Source organism: Copadichromis virginalis, linkage group LG3 (assembly GCF_057382275.1).
Source record: "Copadichromis virginalis isolate Kocher_CV1m ecotype Utaka linkage group LG3, C_Virginalis_male_GT1.1, whole genome shotgun sequence".
Taxonomy (NCBI): Eukaryota; Metazoa; Chordata; class Actinopteri; order Cichliformes; family Cichlidae; genus Copadichromis; species Copadichromis virginalis.
This window is the reverse complement of record NC_140620.1, coordinates 19,151,328-19,168,403: the sequence shown is the minus strand read 5'-3', so window position 1 is coordinate 19,168,403 and position 17,076 is coordinate 19,151,328. Positions and strand designations below refer to the sequence as shown.

Sequence of the window (17,076 nt, the reverse complement as noted above, 5' to 3'; positions counted from 1 at the left end):
GATGTCTCCAGTCCTAAACCTGTGATGTCGTTCTTGTTTTTTAAATACAATTCTCTTAAAAACTGTGCAACACTTGACAATGTTTCTCCAAGATGTATAACCAAAAATAAAAAATTACATATGCATTATCTTATACTGCATATAGAGATGATGGCAAGCACAAGTGAAGTGAGGCACTGTTCCTGTTGGTCAGTAAACAGTCAGCAGCTGCATTATATGGAGTTCACCTTGATTCTCTTCATAACACGTTAAGTCTTCTTAAAGAGGAAATTCTTTGTTTGCTGTAACAGAACCACAAATGTTTCACTCCATATTTAATTTCTTCCATTTTATTGTCTTTCCTGTCTCATCTGTGTTTCCACATTCCACTGAAAGTGGCTAACCTCTGACTGAAAGTGAGAGAGTCATTCAACACTTTTCCTCCGGATAAAAACCAGGCACGGATAAAAGTTTGGCAGTCAGCACTTTGAATGGAAATCTGTGCCAACTACAAATTTATCCAGATGATACATGGACACAGCAACAGGGTCAAAGTGGTTCAGCTCAAACTGAAGAGCAGAAAAACAACAAAGTCTGAAGTAGAAATGTTGAAGTTCAACCCGCCCCTAACAGCACGCTCAATGAGCACCAGCTGATCATGTTTTAGCTATCATGAACTTTATTTTAAATTATTTAAATCTAACATCAGTTATAAGGTTCATACAGACAACTCACTGTCTGTTATACTGACATGTTTTCAATTAAATCTGTAGCTCAAAATTACAGTAGAATCCACAACTTTACTGCTCCACACATCATCCAAAACTCCCCAGAAATGTTTTGTTCTGTGATCATATAAACACATCAAAGTTGCCCCATGTGAAAATACAGATTGCTGCCATTTTTAATCAGTAGGAGGAAAACTGTGTGAGAGAGTATGGAAGTACTCATGTTACTGTTTAATATGCATAAACACTGTTACACTAAGTATTTCTACATCATTACTTCCAAAGTCTTGCATTTATTGAAGTGAGAAATCATCAGAAATTATGTCAAGTAAACTCAAAATGTCTCTACTTCTTTCTCACTTTAAGGGAAAATATCTTAAAACAAGAGCAACTGAGCAAGAATTTTATTAAAGGACCAAGACAAAGCATTTACACCACACACGATCACATTCACAAGTGCATCATCTCAGTGCCTTGGTGATATCGATTAACCTAATATGCAATTAAATAACTCATTTTAGGATTTAAAAGCTAAGAGATAAAATACATATTGTAAAAGATGAATTCCATCCTGCTCTCTCTGAGTGTATCACTCCTAAAACAAAATTAAAATACTTTTTGGCTCCTTGTAAGATTGTAAGTTAGTTATAGCCAGTTTTTGCAGTGATCCTGATTAATCAGAGGATGATCCCTGCAGCTCCAGGCGCAGCTCGCACAGAGCAGACAGGTACTCTTCATTGTCCTTGTCACAGTTCAGAGCTTTCTCATAAAACTCAGCAGCTCTCTTCCTGTCGCCCTCAGCTCTGGCCACCTGACCCAGCAGAGCGAGAGCTTCACCATCACCCCGATTCTTTGCCAGATGCCTGTCAGCGATCTGCTTCAGTTTCTGCGGGAAAAAAATAGAGGAACAATGAAATATTAATTTATGTTCCAAAGAAGTAGATTCTGTTCATCTGGACGTAAAGTTTTCAGTGTGAGAAAACATTACATTATGCTTTAATTAAAAAAAAAACAATGTTTTACAATTTTACAACATTTTTTAGAAATGACAGGTGCACCATCCAAAGTGGGACTGATGCCACATCTCCTCACAAGACCTAGTGACAGACAGAACAGCTGACAGTCACCAGTAGTTTTCAAAAATGAAGTTGAAAACAGTCCTCAGGAGCACAAGTAGGTGGTATTGAACAAATCATTTAAATCAAGCGAGCTTTGATATGAGGTTTTGCTCACACCGCACGAGTTAGTAACAACACCGAGTTTATATAACACGTAACCTTTGTTATGTCTCTAGTGCTCACCTTAGCACACTGTCTCCACTCATATTTTTTCAGTGGTATCAGCAGCCCCTGCAGAGAGAAAACAGCAGAAGACTATGGTGAAGATAAATCCATCCATACTAAGTTCATGTGGTGGATGTGAGCGGTAACATGTTTCACATTACTGCCCCGACACCTCCACCCTCCAAACAAGGCCTGTTAGTTTTTCTTCTTTCATTGTTCTTCTTGGGTTGAAACTAGAGATGATGATGGCACGATACCTCTTGTTTTAAGTCCGATACCGATATAAATTTGAAAATCTGCTGAAACCGATATGAATCCGATATTGTCTATTTTAAAATCAATAAAATTGTTTTTTTTTTTATATTTGCTGCATTTTGTATAAGTTCATACTCATGTTTAAAAAGCCAAAACACTAAAGCTATTCTATTGTACTTGGATGCAAAAAAAACTGCACCCAAAATACTTCAGTTCAGCAATACTGAGCTTTTTACTTAAACCTTTAGCAGAACTTTAAAGTATTTAAAGTAATATTGAAAAGTAATTTAAAATGCAATTTTATGTAGATTTCAACTACTCTTTGGTTCTGAAAAAAAAAGAAGCGCAATATCAGCACAAAATAATTCAACAACTTAAAAAAAAACAGGTTGTAGAATGGACGCTTTTGTACTTAAAGCTGAACATAAATACACATCCATCCTGACAGTTTCTGTCACATTTAACCTGAGATTGACTTTTGTGTAATTTCTATATGTTACAGGAAAAATGATTCTATGTTTCTTTACCTTCTTTTAAATGTACAAAGATGCCTTTTGTCTGCCCTTTGCCTATGGTTAGATTAGTTTAGAATAATCTTTTTAGACTTTCCCAGCAAACACATCTTGTTTCTGGGACATATTGTTTTAGATTGTTTTATCTTCCCTAGCTCTCTGCTGACGAGACTAGCACCATATATGGAGTTGTTTTATTTTATCTGTTTATTATTTGTTATCCTGTTCTCACTGTCTCTGTGCTCTGTGCCTATAAAAATTACCAAGCCACTGTGCATGGGGTGAGTTGTTCTTAGCAGCTCACCCGTGTACACGTTTGATAAAGAAAGTAACTTTGTCTCATTGTGTCTTTATTTCTCCTGGGTCTTTTACAGAGTTTTCCCCCAACATTTCTTGGTCCTTCGACAGCCGGATCACCTCCATCGTGTCCCATCTCCGTGACCAGTCCACGTTGTTCGCCTGTCGACAGCCCACACACCAGGTGTGTGGAAAAAGACCAAGAGCGTTAAATTCGGGTCTTGGCCAACGTCTTAGAAAGCGACCCACGGTGGTGGGACCCGATCGAGGTGGACCAGACCCGGCGACACCGACCAGGTAGATACAGACACACTGACACAATCTTGCGTAAAAGCGCATTTTGAATTCAGGGAATTTAGAATAGCGGAAGTAGCTCGTCGACTGGTAGCTCTGGGAGCTCGTCGACTGGTAGCGTAGCTCGTCGACTGGAAGCTTTGGAAGCTCGTCGACTGGTAGCTTTGGAGCTCTGGGTAGCTCCCCCAGCTGGGTCTAGACTGGGTCTAGGGAGTAAGTAGCTCTGGGAGCTCCCCTTATTATAAGGGTTCCGGTCGCGCGCGTCGAAGCTGTGAATGTGAATGTGTGTGTGTGTATTGTTTTAATTAATGGAGCAAGCTGAATTTTCACGGTCCAATAAGAGACTGAGCTGCTCCTACTGTGTTTTTCTTTTACTGCTATTCACTGACGTGCTGGTGAGTTGAGAGAACGGTCGAGTTCCGTCTCGTAAAGTTCACACCGCTTTTGGAAATAGTCCGAAAGTAGAAGGGCGTGTGAGCAACCACTCTCGTCTCTAATACCAGCGAAGGTGATAGCAGCTGTATTGTGTATATATTACTTAAACAAAAATAAGTAAATATATAAATAAGATGGGTAATCAAGCAAGTGAAATTAAAACTCATTCCTGCTGACGAGCAGTGGTGAGAAAAGAAAAGTCCAGACGCCGGACAAAAACAGTGTCTGTAAACTGAGAGATTTAAGAAAACAAAATATAAACAGTCAGAAGAACAGAACTCAACTGCCAGTTTAGTAAAACCAGAAGACGAGACACTGTGCAGTTCCCACAATCCTTTTAGTAAACCATCACTCACTCCTGCAGCCGCATCTGCAGCAACACCCATATCAGGAAGAACATAATAATCCCTTATTAAGTGAAAACTAGAGATCACAGTAGTTTGAAGTAGTTTAAAAGGGTTGAAAACAGACCCCACTGAGTAGATATAAATATAAAAAGTACGAAATAAAGATGAACAAAGGGAAAATTACAGTAGAAATTATCTTTAGAGTATTTGAAATTAATAATAGCAAGGATAACAACCTGTAAAGTGATATTAACAATGAAACACAGTTGGCATGATGACCATGCCCAGCATGTATAAAATGAATATAAAGCAAATAATTCACACGAAAATATTTTAATAAAATAAATAAGGTATATTAAGGCTGTGTCACTGTTCAGCCAAGGACAGTGTGTGAAAAGGTAACTGTCTCCACCCTGGGAAAAGGATGATTCTGCAGGTCATCTGAAGCCCTTGATGGATACAAAATAAAATATAAATAATATATTATAATAGAACTGCCTGGTCCGCCATGCAACAGAGAGAACAAATGTGACCGCAGATTGGATGAATTCAAAATTATCTGTTTGCTGAATAAGATGATCCTAACTATCAAATTGGCTCAGTAGTAGTATAGTGGTACACACTGATAAAATATTATAATATGCCATTGCTGTCATATAAGACAAAGAGGATAATATTAACAATGACAATATTAATATGAAGAGGCACCTTAATCGGTTATGATGTGAGGTGAATAATTGTTAAGCAGTAGTCTGCATCAAGCTTAAGGTTTGCTGAAACTCAGTGTAATGACATGTGAGATGAAGACAATACGGAGAATAACTAAACTAATGAAGTGCATAGAGGCACTTGACCAGCTTGAAACCTATCATCCTAGAATGACACATTGCTGAGATATAGAGCACACCTATAATAACAACCAATAAGCAAAACCCTGTAGACAACAGCTAAAACTACAGGATTGAGAAGCTGAATTAAATATGTAGACACTGCTAAGCTGATGAGCATGTTCCACATTTTCTTTTCTTTTTATTTATTTGTTTCTTTTAGAGCAGAAGAAAGACTCTAGGTCTGACCAACCGTCTCAGTCGTGGGCAAAAAGATGTCAGTCAATAAAATTCTAAAAGATAATTTATTGACAAAAAATATATCAAGAGATAAAAGATAAAACAGTCCAGTGTCCCACTTAAGAATTGTATAAAAACACACAGTCCCAAGGCCAGAGCCAGCTATGCCACACAGCCAAGTTGCACCCCACATGTTGCCTCTAACAGGGTTAGAAGTTGTCCTTGGAGACCCACCACCCTGCAAGCATATAGTCAGTGGTCACTCAAGCCTCTGCAACCCTGCTGCCTTTAGGCTGTGGCATATAATAGGCCCTGGACTGCACAGAGAGACAAAACGACACACTTAATATAAAATTCATAGCGCAAAACCAATCCATCCCAATCATATCTGATTTCATCACATTACATACCTGCACAGAGAGACAAAACAAAACAGCAGTGTTTGTAGTGTGGGCTATATGTAGACCAGTGTATCAGTGCAATCAAGTACACCTGCCTCTAATTAGTCCAACCTCATTCCAGCCATTGGCTCACCAAAAATGTGACACACACAAAACCACTCCCAACCCAGTGCAACTTCACACAATAATATGGAGCTGAATTAACACAGGCACATTAGTCTACCATGTTACAAGCTGCATGCTATTACAAGCCAACATATGCAGACTTCTGCCTTGTTCGGGTGGCAGCATTTTTCTTTTTTCTTTTGTGTCCTGACACGTTTATGTTTTTTGTTTTTGTTTGATTATTTTGTTGGTTTTGGAAACGAATTTAAACGAACTTGTGACAATACTTGAGAATAACAGTGACACATAGTGATTAGGCATATGATTGAAAAATGCCTAGGTTTAGAGCTGTGAGCTATGAGCTGTGAGCAATGCAAAGTTAAATATATATATGTATAAATGGGAAACAACCCTAACTTGAAAGTTTGAAATGTGTGAGATCCATGAATTGTTTGAAAAACTAGAAATTATTCAAAACTGCCTTAAGTGAAAATGTAGTGTTGCATCTATTCTCCCAAACCAAGACGAACAAAAAAGAAGAAGCTTTCTGTAACTTCAAAATAAGGCTGACTGTTGACAATAGACTAAAACACTAATCCACAGGTGGCTATCAGGAACAGAGAGGTGAGCAAAGTTACAAACACCAAGGCTGCAGACAGCCACGCAGAAACAGCAGATAACATAGAGACAACGCCTGCTAGAACCGTGGAGAGGAAGGTCACTTCCCACGAGATTGTAGGAGTAGAGGACAAATTAGTTGTAAAGTCAGCTTCAGGCCACACAACTGTACAACAATTAACTGCCCTTTTAGAACTAGTACACACAGCAAGTGGCCGCAGGTGCTTTATTAAATGCATATATGACCCGTTGTGTCCAGTAAATTTGCTAGGTAGAGACGCTCTGACAAAACTTAAGATAGCAGTCATGCCATTCTTTTCTGGTATTACACCTGAGTGCCAGAAACCGACCGAGTATCACAACATTCTGAGATTTAAACAAACTCCAGGCCCAGATCCACCTTATGATCAGCAAGTGTGGAAGCTAGGAGAACAGCATTTGACCTTACAGCACAGGCCGAAATTGTGTAGGTTACGCAGTAACCACAGATAGTAAAATAATAGAAGCAAAACCATTTTCTTCTTCATGTTCTGCACAGAGCGCTGAGCTGATAGCTGTGATACGCGAAAGCTAAATACACAAAGACAAACTAATAAACATACATACAGACAGCCAGTATGTTTTCTCTGCTGTGCATCATTTCGCAAAGCTCTGGCAAAACAGAGGAATGATTACATCAACCGGTAAACCAGTCCAGCATGCAAGCCTCTTACAACGCCTGCTGACTGTAATAAATTTACCACAACAACTCGCATTGTGTAAATGTGCAGCACACAAAACTGATGGCTCTTTTATTACTACAGGCAACAATTTTGCTGACAGAGCCGCAAAACAGGCGGCACAAAAGACAAACATGACATTGATGGCAGTAAACACACATCAGATTCCACTGGATGTGTTGCAAAGTGAACAAAAAGCAGCGAGCACAGCAGAGCAGGCAAAATGGCTAAAACACGGTGCAGTTCTGACAAACGATTTAATGATGTGTTATGGCAAGCCAGTGTTGCCAAAATCGCTCCACAAGATGGCGGCATTAGTGACTCATGGCTGTACGCATTTGTCATCGGGGGGAATGACCTGTATTGTCAACTCTCATTTTTACACTGTAAATTTTGAAACTTCAGCAAAACAATTTGTCAGAACATGCATGACGTGTCAAAAATATAATGCTCAGGGTAACCTGCGACCACAAAGAGGCCGTTTTCCAACTCCGCCTCATCCTTTTCACACAATTCATATGGATTTTATTGAACTAAGCGAATGTCAAGGGTCAAAATACGCCCTAGTGGTTATAGACGTGTTCTCAAAGTGGCCGGAAATCTATCCAGTGAAAAAGGCAGATGCAATTTCAGTAGCAAAGTGCCTGTGCAATCACTTCATACCCACATATGGCATCCCAGCTTTGATACGGTCAGACAACGGCACTCATTTTGTAAATGATGTCATCACTAAGGTCTCTGAAGCACTCGGTTTCAGCATAAAACACCACTGTGCTTATCACCCTCAGAGCGCAGGCCTTGTAGAGAGAACTAACGGCACTATAAAACAAAGGCTCAGGAAATGCATGGCAGAAACAGGAAGGCCGTGGCCTGAATGTTTGGGTTTAGTGAAAATGTGGATGCGCTTAACACAAGGCTCCCATAAACTAACTCCATTTGAAATCATTCATGGCAGGCCGTTTCCACTGCCTATTACCAGTCAACCAATAGACAAAGCAATCAGAGAAAACACATTAGCAGAGTGGATGTCTAAGCTGTTAGAAAACAAAGAGATCGTTGTACATAATCAACAACCTGATGATGTTTCTCCAGTGTCTTGCAGACTAAAGCCCGGTGACTGGGTTCTGATCAAGGTGCTCCAAAGGAAAAACTGGAGCACACCCAGGTGGGAGGGGCCATACCAAGTCCTCCTCACTACACCGACCGCTTGCAAAATTGCGGAACGACCATCCTGGATCCATCAGAGTCACTGCAGGCGAGTAAGTGAAGCCATCTAAACTCAGCCGACACAGGCTCGCCCAATTGTTGTGATCTCGCCCGGTGGAGGGAACAGCCTTTCTGGCCGGGGGGTCTACTCACGACAGGAGGGTGTGTCCTGTTGTCATGAGGTGGTGGCTCTTATCAACTGCAGCGGCCCTGACCATGGCCGGGCTCCTCACCTTTGCTTCCATGAGGGACAACAAGTCACGCTATATGGAGAAAAGGCAGACACTGTATGACAAAGGAAAGTACACCAAGTTTCCCCATGGCTACGCCACTAACTTCTGGTGGCAGTTTATGAACACTACAGCTCACTTGAATAACAAAACTGACTGCTATGCATGTACCCATATGCCCCTATCCTCGCAGACGTCTGGCCTGTGGCCGTACAGCATACCTGAAGATCGCAGTTGGTGTCTGTTGGGCCTGGCAACACATCCAGGCTACGGTACTCTTTGGTCCAAAGCCAACTACAGCATCCCAGCGAAAGCAACCTGGAGGTCATCATCACTCACAAACGTGAACTGTTCCGGACAGACATACCTACTGACCTGGCCCCAAGTCTCAGACCAACTGCCTGATGTAATTCTACTGAACAAGCTGAACGCAGCGCAACTGCCAGTATGTGTGATGAACAATGGATCGCGGGCAGTGGGGGAGCTGCCTACTCACCTATCTACTGGATGATACTACAAACAAAGACTCAGTACCAGACAGGATGTGCACGGACGGCACCAAGCAGTAAAGGAACCAGAGTTTCGCATCTGAGGAGGAGTGAAATTCTTACAGAGCTTGATCCCCGGCATTGGAGTTGCCGAGGTGCGGGATCATGTGGAAATCAACCGATATGCTCTGCTACGACACATCAACTTGACTAAGACCCTGGGAACCGCCTTAGCAGGAGAACAGCAGGCCATCAGAACGATGGTGCTGCAGAACAGACTGACACTAGACCTGCTAACAGCATCACAAGGAGGAGTTTGCAAGCTGATCGGGGAAACATGTTGCACTTTTATCCCTGATGGATACGAAACTGGAGGAGACATTTATGAAGCTTTGCAGAATTTGACCGCTCTGCAAAAATATGTCACTGAACACACACCTGGAGCAGCTACAGCACAAAGCTGGCTGGACTGGCTGTTCAGCGGTTCATGGCTGGCTGCTGTAGCAAAGCCATTTTTCCTTCTAGGTCTCATCATGATAGCACTGCTCATATTAGTGTTGTGTGTGTTGCCATGCCTAAGAGTAATGATTTCACAGATGATAACAACTACAATGACTGCTTATGTTGCCGTGCCTGAAGAAGAACAACATCCCGTTGCAATTCTGTTAGAGGAGAACTTGTACTAGCTGCTAATAAATGACGTGGTGATTAAAAATGACTTGTCAAGTGATCATGCACTGATTAAAACATTAGTAGGTTATGCAAGTTTTCATGCTTTTATTTTTTTGAAGTCTTGACTTTTAAACATAAAGTTTTTCATTTTTATAACGTTTTCATACTCTTATTTTTTTGAAGTCTTCAGTTTTAAACATAAAGTTTTCATTTTAAATATGAAGTTTTCATTATTTTACATATAAAGTTTTCAATTTAAGGTTTGCATCATTTTAAAATATAAGGTTTTCATCCTTGTATTTTTTGAAGTTTTCATTTTACATATTAGGCTTTCATCATTTTTAAATATAAAGTTTTCATTTTACTTTTCATCCTTTTATTTTTTGTAAGTTTTCGTTTTAAAATATAAGGTTTTTATCCTTTATTTTTTGTAGTTTTATTATTTTTTCTTGTTTATTCCACTTGTTATTTCATTTACTATGATTTTCATTTACTATGTTTTTCTTTTTATTATTTTCTTTTGTTTTATTCTTTAGACCAAATGACTGCCATTTCTGCTATGCTGACATTTTGAAGATTTTGGAAATTAAAAATTGCCTAAGATACTTAATAAATAACCTTCATAGACAATTGTTGTATACATTTAAAATAAGTTAAAACAGGAGGGAATGTTACAGGAAAAATGATTCTATGTTTCTTTACCTTCTTTTAAATGTACAAAGATGCCTTTTGTCTGCCCTTTGCCTATGGTTAGATTAGTTTAGAATAATCTTTTTAGACTTTCCCAGCAAAGACATACTGTTTTGGGACATATTGTTTTAGATTGTTTTATCTCTCACAGCCTTCTCCCAGCTCTCTGCTGACGAGACTAGCGCCACATATGGAGTTGTTTATTTTATTTGTTTTGTATTTTCTTATCCTGTTCTCACTGTCTTTCCTATAAAAATTACCAAGCCACTGTGCATGGTGTGAGTTGTTCTTAGCAGCTCACCCGTGTACACGTTTGATAAAGAAAGTAACTTTGTCTCATTGTGTCTTTATTTCTCCTGGGTCTTTTACAGAGTTTTCCCCCAACACTATACAAAACTTAACACGTATGAAAAAAGTGTTTTCATTGTTTTGTTGTTGTTGTTTTTCTTTCGAACCACAGAACTGTTTAGCCTGCAACACAGTTCTTTTCAAAGTAAAACTCGAGTCTATCCATTGTACGGTCAGACTTAGCAATGACAGATGTCCCAGCTTCATATATCGGTTGTTAAGCTTAACGTGGGAATGTTTTACAAACTTTCAGAGATGAACTTACACACTTGCTTTATTTTTCTGGGATAGTTTGCTTGGAGATGAAATTCTGGTTTGTCAGCACGTAACGAGGCTCCAAATGCTTTCAGTGTGAAGTGACTCCAGACCGCCGACAGGTCTTGTACACAACAGTCACTCTATCACGTGACGCAAACTGCTCCAACATGATAAGGGGACCACCTGGGTTACACCATGTCGCAAGTTTTGTGATATTTGATGGATTGGGTTACATTTTTAATTTCTACCCAATATCCGGCCCAGTAATTTAGGTCAGCATCAGCATCGCACTGATACCAATACTGTATTTTAGATCCGCCCATCCATAGTTGAACCGTGGAATATTAAGAGGCAGCTGCATGTCTAACACTGTACATGCAGCTGACATGTCTGGCACCTAGAAACTTACCTCTTTATAGTGAGCGATGGCTTGAGCCTCATTTTTTGTGTGATAATGATGAAAGTCACCGTAGTACTGATGGATAATCAGACAAACCCTTTTCTCCTTCAACTCTGGTAACTTCTCCAAGCAGTGCTTGAAAGTCTCCTCAGCCCTGAGAAACAACGAGATGTTTAGGAATTTACACCCAGAGGAAATAAAGGAGGAAATCGTGCAGCTTTGTTTAGACAAGCACCTGCTCAAATCCCCTTCCTCTGCGTACAACAGTGCCAGTTCAGCCAACGCCCGGACAAAGGATGGTTTCATCTCCACAGCTTCTTCAAGGTGACTAATACAGCAACGCCTCCACTTACCCTCCTCTTCTGTGGAGCATTAAAGGATGATTTGAGTTGTGTTGATTAAAGGATAACATGTTGTATATTTCTGTGTACCTGTGTTGCTGAAGGGCCCGCGGCGCTGTTCAGCAATTTTCTTCTGCTTGTAGCACATAGCCAGCTGGTAGGTGAAGGAAGGTAATTGATCGCGCCTTCTCAGGCCTCGCTTAAACACAACAATAGCCTCATCCAGTCGATTCTGGAACAGATTTAAAAACACCAGTCAAATACAAATATATAAGGAGAGAGGCTAAGCCTACGCTTGAAGTCACTGAGGTGTTTGTTGGTGGGGTGATGTGATGTCACTGGTATAAATGAACTTGTTAAACTTGCTACAGTCCAATAACTCCATCTTGTCCTTTAGAATCTTTGTTCCAAAGCCATACTTGTCCCAAAATTTCATCTTGAAAATTGATGACTATGTCAAGGTTAAAAACTTGGGCGTGTGGTTCGACATGGTGCTCTCCTTCGAGTCCCATGTAAAAGAGACAACAAAGACTGTCTTTTATCATTTAAGGAACATACCCAAATTCAGACAACATTTATCAAGCAACACTGCAGAGGTCCGTCTCCAAGCATTTGTGTCTTCACGTATCGATTATTGTAACGCTCTCCTTTCTGGGCTACCAAAGAAACGTTTTAGAGGTTTACAGATGGTGCAAAATGCAGCTCGGGTCCTCTACCAGAGGCCTGGGAGCTTGAGGGTCCTGCGCAGTATCTTAGCTGTTCCCAGGACTGCGCTCTTCTGGACAGAGATCTCCGATGTTGTTCCCGGGATCTGCTGGAGCCACTCACCTAGCTTGGGAGTCACCGCACCTAGTGCTCCGATTACCACGGGGACCACCGTTACCTTCACCCTCCACATCCTCTCGAGCTCTTCTCTGAGCCCTTGGTATTTCTCCAGCTTCTCGTGTTCCTTCTTCCTGATATTGCTGTCATTCGGAACCGCTACATCGATCACTACGGCCGTCTTCTTCTGTTTGTCTACCACCACTATGTCCGGTTGGTTAGCCACCACCATTTTGTCCGTCTGTATCTGGAAGTCCCACAGGATCTTAGCTCGGTCATTCTCCACCACCCTAAGGGATGTCTCCCATTTGATACCAGGACTTCAAGGGCATATTCAGCACAGATGTTCCTGTACACTATGCCGGCCACTTGGTTATGGCGTTCCATGTATGCCTTGCCTGCTAGCATCTTGCACCCTGCTGTTATGTGCTGGATTGTCTCTGGAGCATCTTTACACAGCCTGCACCTGGGGTCTTGCCTGGTGTGATAGACCCCAGCTCACTAAAACCCTTTAAATTTGGGGCAAATTTTCTTGTGTGATTAAATGTGATTAATCAAGATTAATTAAGCACAAAACCTCTTATTAGTTAGATTAATTTTTTTAATTGAGTCCCACTCTGCCTGTCAGACTACTCAAAATGGAAAGCAGTGCTCTACCTGCACTGTGTATAGTGTAGTAGAGCACTGCTGGCTTCGACTGAGGATATTGTTGGGTGGTGGAAGTAATACTTTGAGGAGCTCCTTAATCCAACTGACACACCTTCAGTACAGGAAACAGAGTCTGGGGACGAAGGGAACAATTTGTCCATCACCGGGCGTGAGGTTATTGAGGCAGTAAATAATAAGGGCCTCAATAAGGCAGTTATTGAGGCCCTTACTGGGCCCAAGACCCAGTGAGCAGAAGTAAGAATTAATAAGACCAAAGTTGCAGACTTACCTGATTGAGTAAGTAATTTCCTGAGTGGCGAATGACATGAGGGTTATCAGGATCATTTTCTAGTGCTTTCTTCACCAGATCATCAGCCTCTTCGTATTTCTTATAGGCCACCAGCTTCACGGCCAGCATGCACTGCAGAGCAGCGTTATTTGGGTTGATCTCCAATGCAAAGCGAAGCTGTTTGGTGGCTTTGGATTCCTCCCCGTCCTGTTTATTTTCTGCAAACCACTGCAGATGAGAATCTGGTTAGTCTACAGTTTATTTCACTTGAATAAAAAAATTAGTCATTGAAACTTCTAAAAATCATACTGACGCTGAAGCAACCGATGCCACTGAAGGAGCCTTAAGTTTATCATTTGGTGCTGTCTATCCAAATACTCTTCATTCTTATCATAAAACTGACCTGTTCTCTGCAAAAGAGGGCGATGGCGTAGCCGGCGTTCCACTCGGTGTCATGAGGCTGTACCTCAAGTGCTTTATGAAAACAGTCGATGGCTTTTGATATAGAAGACCTCGACACCTTGAAATAGGTCCAGGCTTGCTCTCCGTAGACCTCTGGAAGGAAACTTCCTGATGAACCAGTGGGATACTTCACCTGCAGACGGAGAAGGAAGCGTCAGATGTTCAACAGCAGTGATCATCATGTTTGATCTGATTGGTGTACATACCAGTATGTCCTCGACTCTCTGACAGTAGCTTTCTGACTGTGCAAAGTCTCCGTCGTGATATTTCAGCCAGGCCATGTCTCCATATGTCACAATCAGCCGCTTCTCACTCTCATCACCGTATCTCTCCCTGATGGTCTCCTCTGACTGGTTTAAAAGTGACAGCGCTTCCTCTCGTTGATCCTTAAGATGCCTGAGGACCAACAGGTCATCAACAGCTGTTCTACAACTGGGGTTTAACTACGAGGCATTTACAACACCTGACAAGAAACTTACTTGAGACTAACACTTGTTGATGATTCATTTAGGTTTTTATCTGAGGTTCATGACTCCAGGGTTAGATAATTACTGCATTTCCACCAGAAAAACAAGAGTCAAAACAAGCTTCAGGAAACAGATTTATATCAAGATTCTTAAAGAATCAGAAACTTCAGTCCAATACTCCAATAATGTTTCTCTTCATATTACATGTTTGTATTAAGGTTGAAATAATGAGGTAAACTTAAAGCAAGCTGACGTTTTTCTTCTAGCTGTAGCTTTGCTATGCTGGTAGGTAACATTAGCAGAAGAAACACAGCTCAGGGTTGGATCTGATCCTGAAAACAAAACTATCTCTCTATCATTCAAATATAGATCCTGCTGATGCTGACCACTGTTTCCTTTGACAGTCAAATTTCTCTTTGGTCAGACGGACTTCAGTGAGAAAAACTGTCTTTCTTCTGGCTAATGTTAGTTCTGCTCTTCTCTTCTGTAGCAGAGTCCCAGAAATGAAAGCGTTGAGATTTGAATGAGCAGAATAAATCCACTTTAGCTTTTCTTTCATCAGACAGCTACAGAAACTGTACCTGACATAAGCCAAGAGGCTGTAGGTGCAACTCTCTCCCTCATGCTGACTCTGATGAAAATCTATGTCGATCTGTAGTCGAGTGCTCAGGGTTTCCAGGTCCACGTCCAGGTCCAGATCCCAGGTGAAGTGACACTGCAACTGCTGCAGCCTGCTGAGCAGAGCGCTGCTATCTTCACTGTAAGAGAGTCACAAAGAAAACGCTGTGAGGAGCATCAGAGGGAGAGCATCAAACCAGGACTGGCTGAACCGAGGCTCACTCAGTGCTCTGACACGCCTGAGGATCCTGTTTCTACAACCAGCACATGTCAGCTCACCCAGACCTCCCAGCTCCTCTCATTGAGAAAATTCACTTTGTGTGATCAACCAATCAGTGAAATCAGTGATGTGAAGCAGACCTGTGGTTTGAATCTCACACTGGGGAACAAGAAGAAACCTTAGATGTGGAGTGAGACACAAACACAGAGTTTGTGTTAGGGGACAGCTATTGTTGTGATACACAGGTTTGTACTTGTGGAATATTTTTGATATTGTTCTGTAAAATATTTTTGGATATGAGACCACACAATTTGTTCTCGTTTAACTCATTTGAGCACATTCCAGTGTTAAGATGTCTAGTTATTGTTAGTGGCATCAGTTGCTTGTGTTTTTCCAGTTACCAGTGTTCATGGTCTGGAATTAATATTGTTGAAGAGGTGAGCACTGAAGAAGGTAAACAGGAACATGGACTTGTGTGTACATGCTAGGTAGTTGTGAGCAAACAGGGCTTAAGTGTGTCGATTTTGGGAGGTTTAGGCTGGATCAGTAGTAGAATGAATGAAGTGCATTCCAAGCAGCACTAAGTGTGCAGCACTCTGTGCACTCCTCAGTGCAGTGCCATGCATTGCTCTCCAGGACCTGAGACTGTTTGCTTGACACTGTTCAGTCACTGTACAAAGACTCTATGCATGATCATGAAACAACAAATAAAAGGTTGACTGCACAAGAACTGAAGGGTCAGAGTCCTGAGGTTAAAGTGCAACCTGTGACAAGTAACAAGGGAGTCACCTCAAGATGATCCATCATCAACCTTTTTATTCATGTCTGAGTTTGAGAAGATAACGATGGGCGTCTCTAACTCGTCATTGTACTTTTGAACAATAATAAAATTCTGATTCATGTGTGAATTTACTGGATAGTTAAATATGCTCAATAATGATCAGAACATTATCTTTAAACACATATAATGTGAATGTCTGTGTGTGTGTGTGTGTGTGTGTGTGTGTGTGTGTGTGTGTGTGTGTGTGTGTGTGTGTGTGTGTGTGTGTGAGATAACAGACCATATTATTGTGGCTGTAAAAACAGTGATGTCATATCCAGTATCCGTTAATCAAACATTAACATTTCAAGAATATGAAACCAACGAGCAGCTCATCATAAAAACACATTTTTGTTTTTCTCGTTTAAATATTTATTATTACTCATTAATAAGACAAAAGTATTTCTTATTTGATTTATCAATTAAATAACTGATAGAATATTTGACTAATAAAATAATTGATTACTGCAGCACCAGTTATTATTTTCACATACAAGGTTTATAATTTGTTAATGTCCACTTTCTCCTCTTCCTCTGATATCAGTCCCCTGTTACATGCACAGGTGGACAGACTGTGTTACTTTGTATCTCTCTGCGTGCACCTGAGCGCCAGGTAAGCTAAACTACTGCTGCATTTAAAGTCCATCAGGTGATAAATGTGTAATGTGTGATAAATGATCGATTATTGATCAGAGGTTTGGCAAACTGACCTCATGTTGGAGCAAACAGAGACCTCCTCCTCCTTAGACACAGCAAAGTGTTGACTGAACACGAAGAGTTCGTGGACCGATCTGTGAAGCTCTCACCTTTGTCACACAAACCACACACACTTCTCGTGGTGCCTTCAGGGCCTCGCTGAAAACAGGTAAAAGCCTGACGGCTCAGATCGCTCATCCTCTCCTCTCCTGTCCTCTCGAGAACTTAATGGCCATAAATAGAAACTATGTTAGGAGACGGAAGGCGCATATTTAAGAAAGGAGGAAAGCTTTCCGACGAGAAGGCTGGGCTTTCTGTTTTATATGAGAGGTACATGAAGGCACCACAAGGGGACGTTAGG

General features: G+C 41.1%; 1 protein-coding gene and 1 long non-coding RNA gene across 3 annotated transcripts; one reads left to right on the top strand and one right to left on the bottom strand.

The window, feature by feature from the left end:
• Positions 1-570: 570 nt before the first annotated feature.
• On the bottom strand, positions 571-17,070 carry LOC146713231 (antiviral innate immune response effector IFIT1-like). Of its 2 annotated transcripts, none has more exons than XM_085452300.1 (10): positions 16,730-17,070; positions 14,943-15,119; positions 14,101-14,290; positions 13,836-14,027; positions 13,433-13,660; positions 11,764-11,905; positions 11,568-11,694; positions 11,342-11,486; positions 2,009-2,056; positions 571-1,593 (listed from the first exon to the last, which is right to left on the bottom strand). In XM_085452300.1, the coding sequence occupies exons 1-10, from the start codon at positions 16,732-16,734 to the stop codon at positions 1,381-1,383; spliced, it is 1,467 nt and encodes a 488-aa protein (XP_085308426.1). In that variant the 5' UTR covers positions 16,735-17,070; the 3' UTR covers positions 571-1,380. The 2 variants fall into 2 exon arrangements, with proteins under 2 accessions (XP_085308426.1, XP_085308427.1); XM_085452301.1 differs by having other exon boundaries at positions 11,568-11,691.
• Positions 2,743-10,655, top strand: LOC146713232 (uncharacterized). Its single transcript, XR_014919138.1, has 2 exons — positions 2,743-10,025; positions 10,071-10,655. It is a non-coding gene; the product is annotated as an uncharacterized LOC146713232 (long non-coding RNA).
• Positions 17,071-17,076: the final 6 nt, after the last annotated feature.

Excerpts from the sequence above, each read along its gene's own strand:
- LOC146713231 (XM_085452300.1), bottom strand. Across the intron at positions 14,028-14,100 it reads AGAGAGTCGAGGACATACTG|GTGAAGTATCCCACTGGTTC; the intron begins GTATGTACACCA and ends CTCCGTCTGCAG. Across the intron at positions 11,487-11,567 it reads GAGGAAGGGGATTTGAGCAG|GGCTGAGGAGACTTTCAAGC; the intron begins GTGCTTGTCTAA and ends GTTGTTTCTCAG.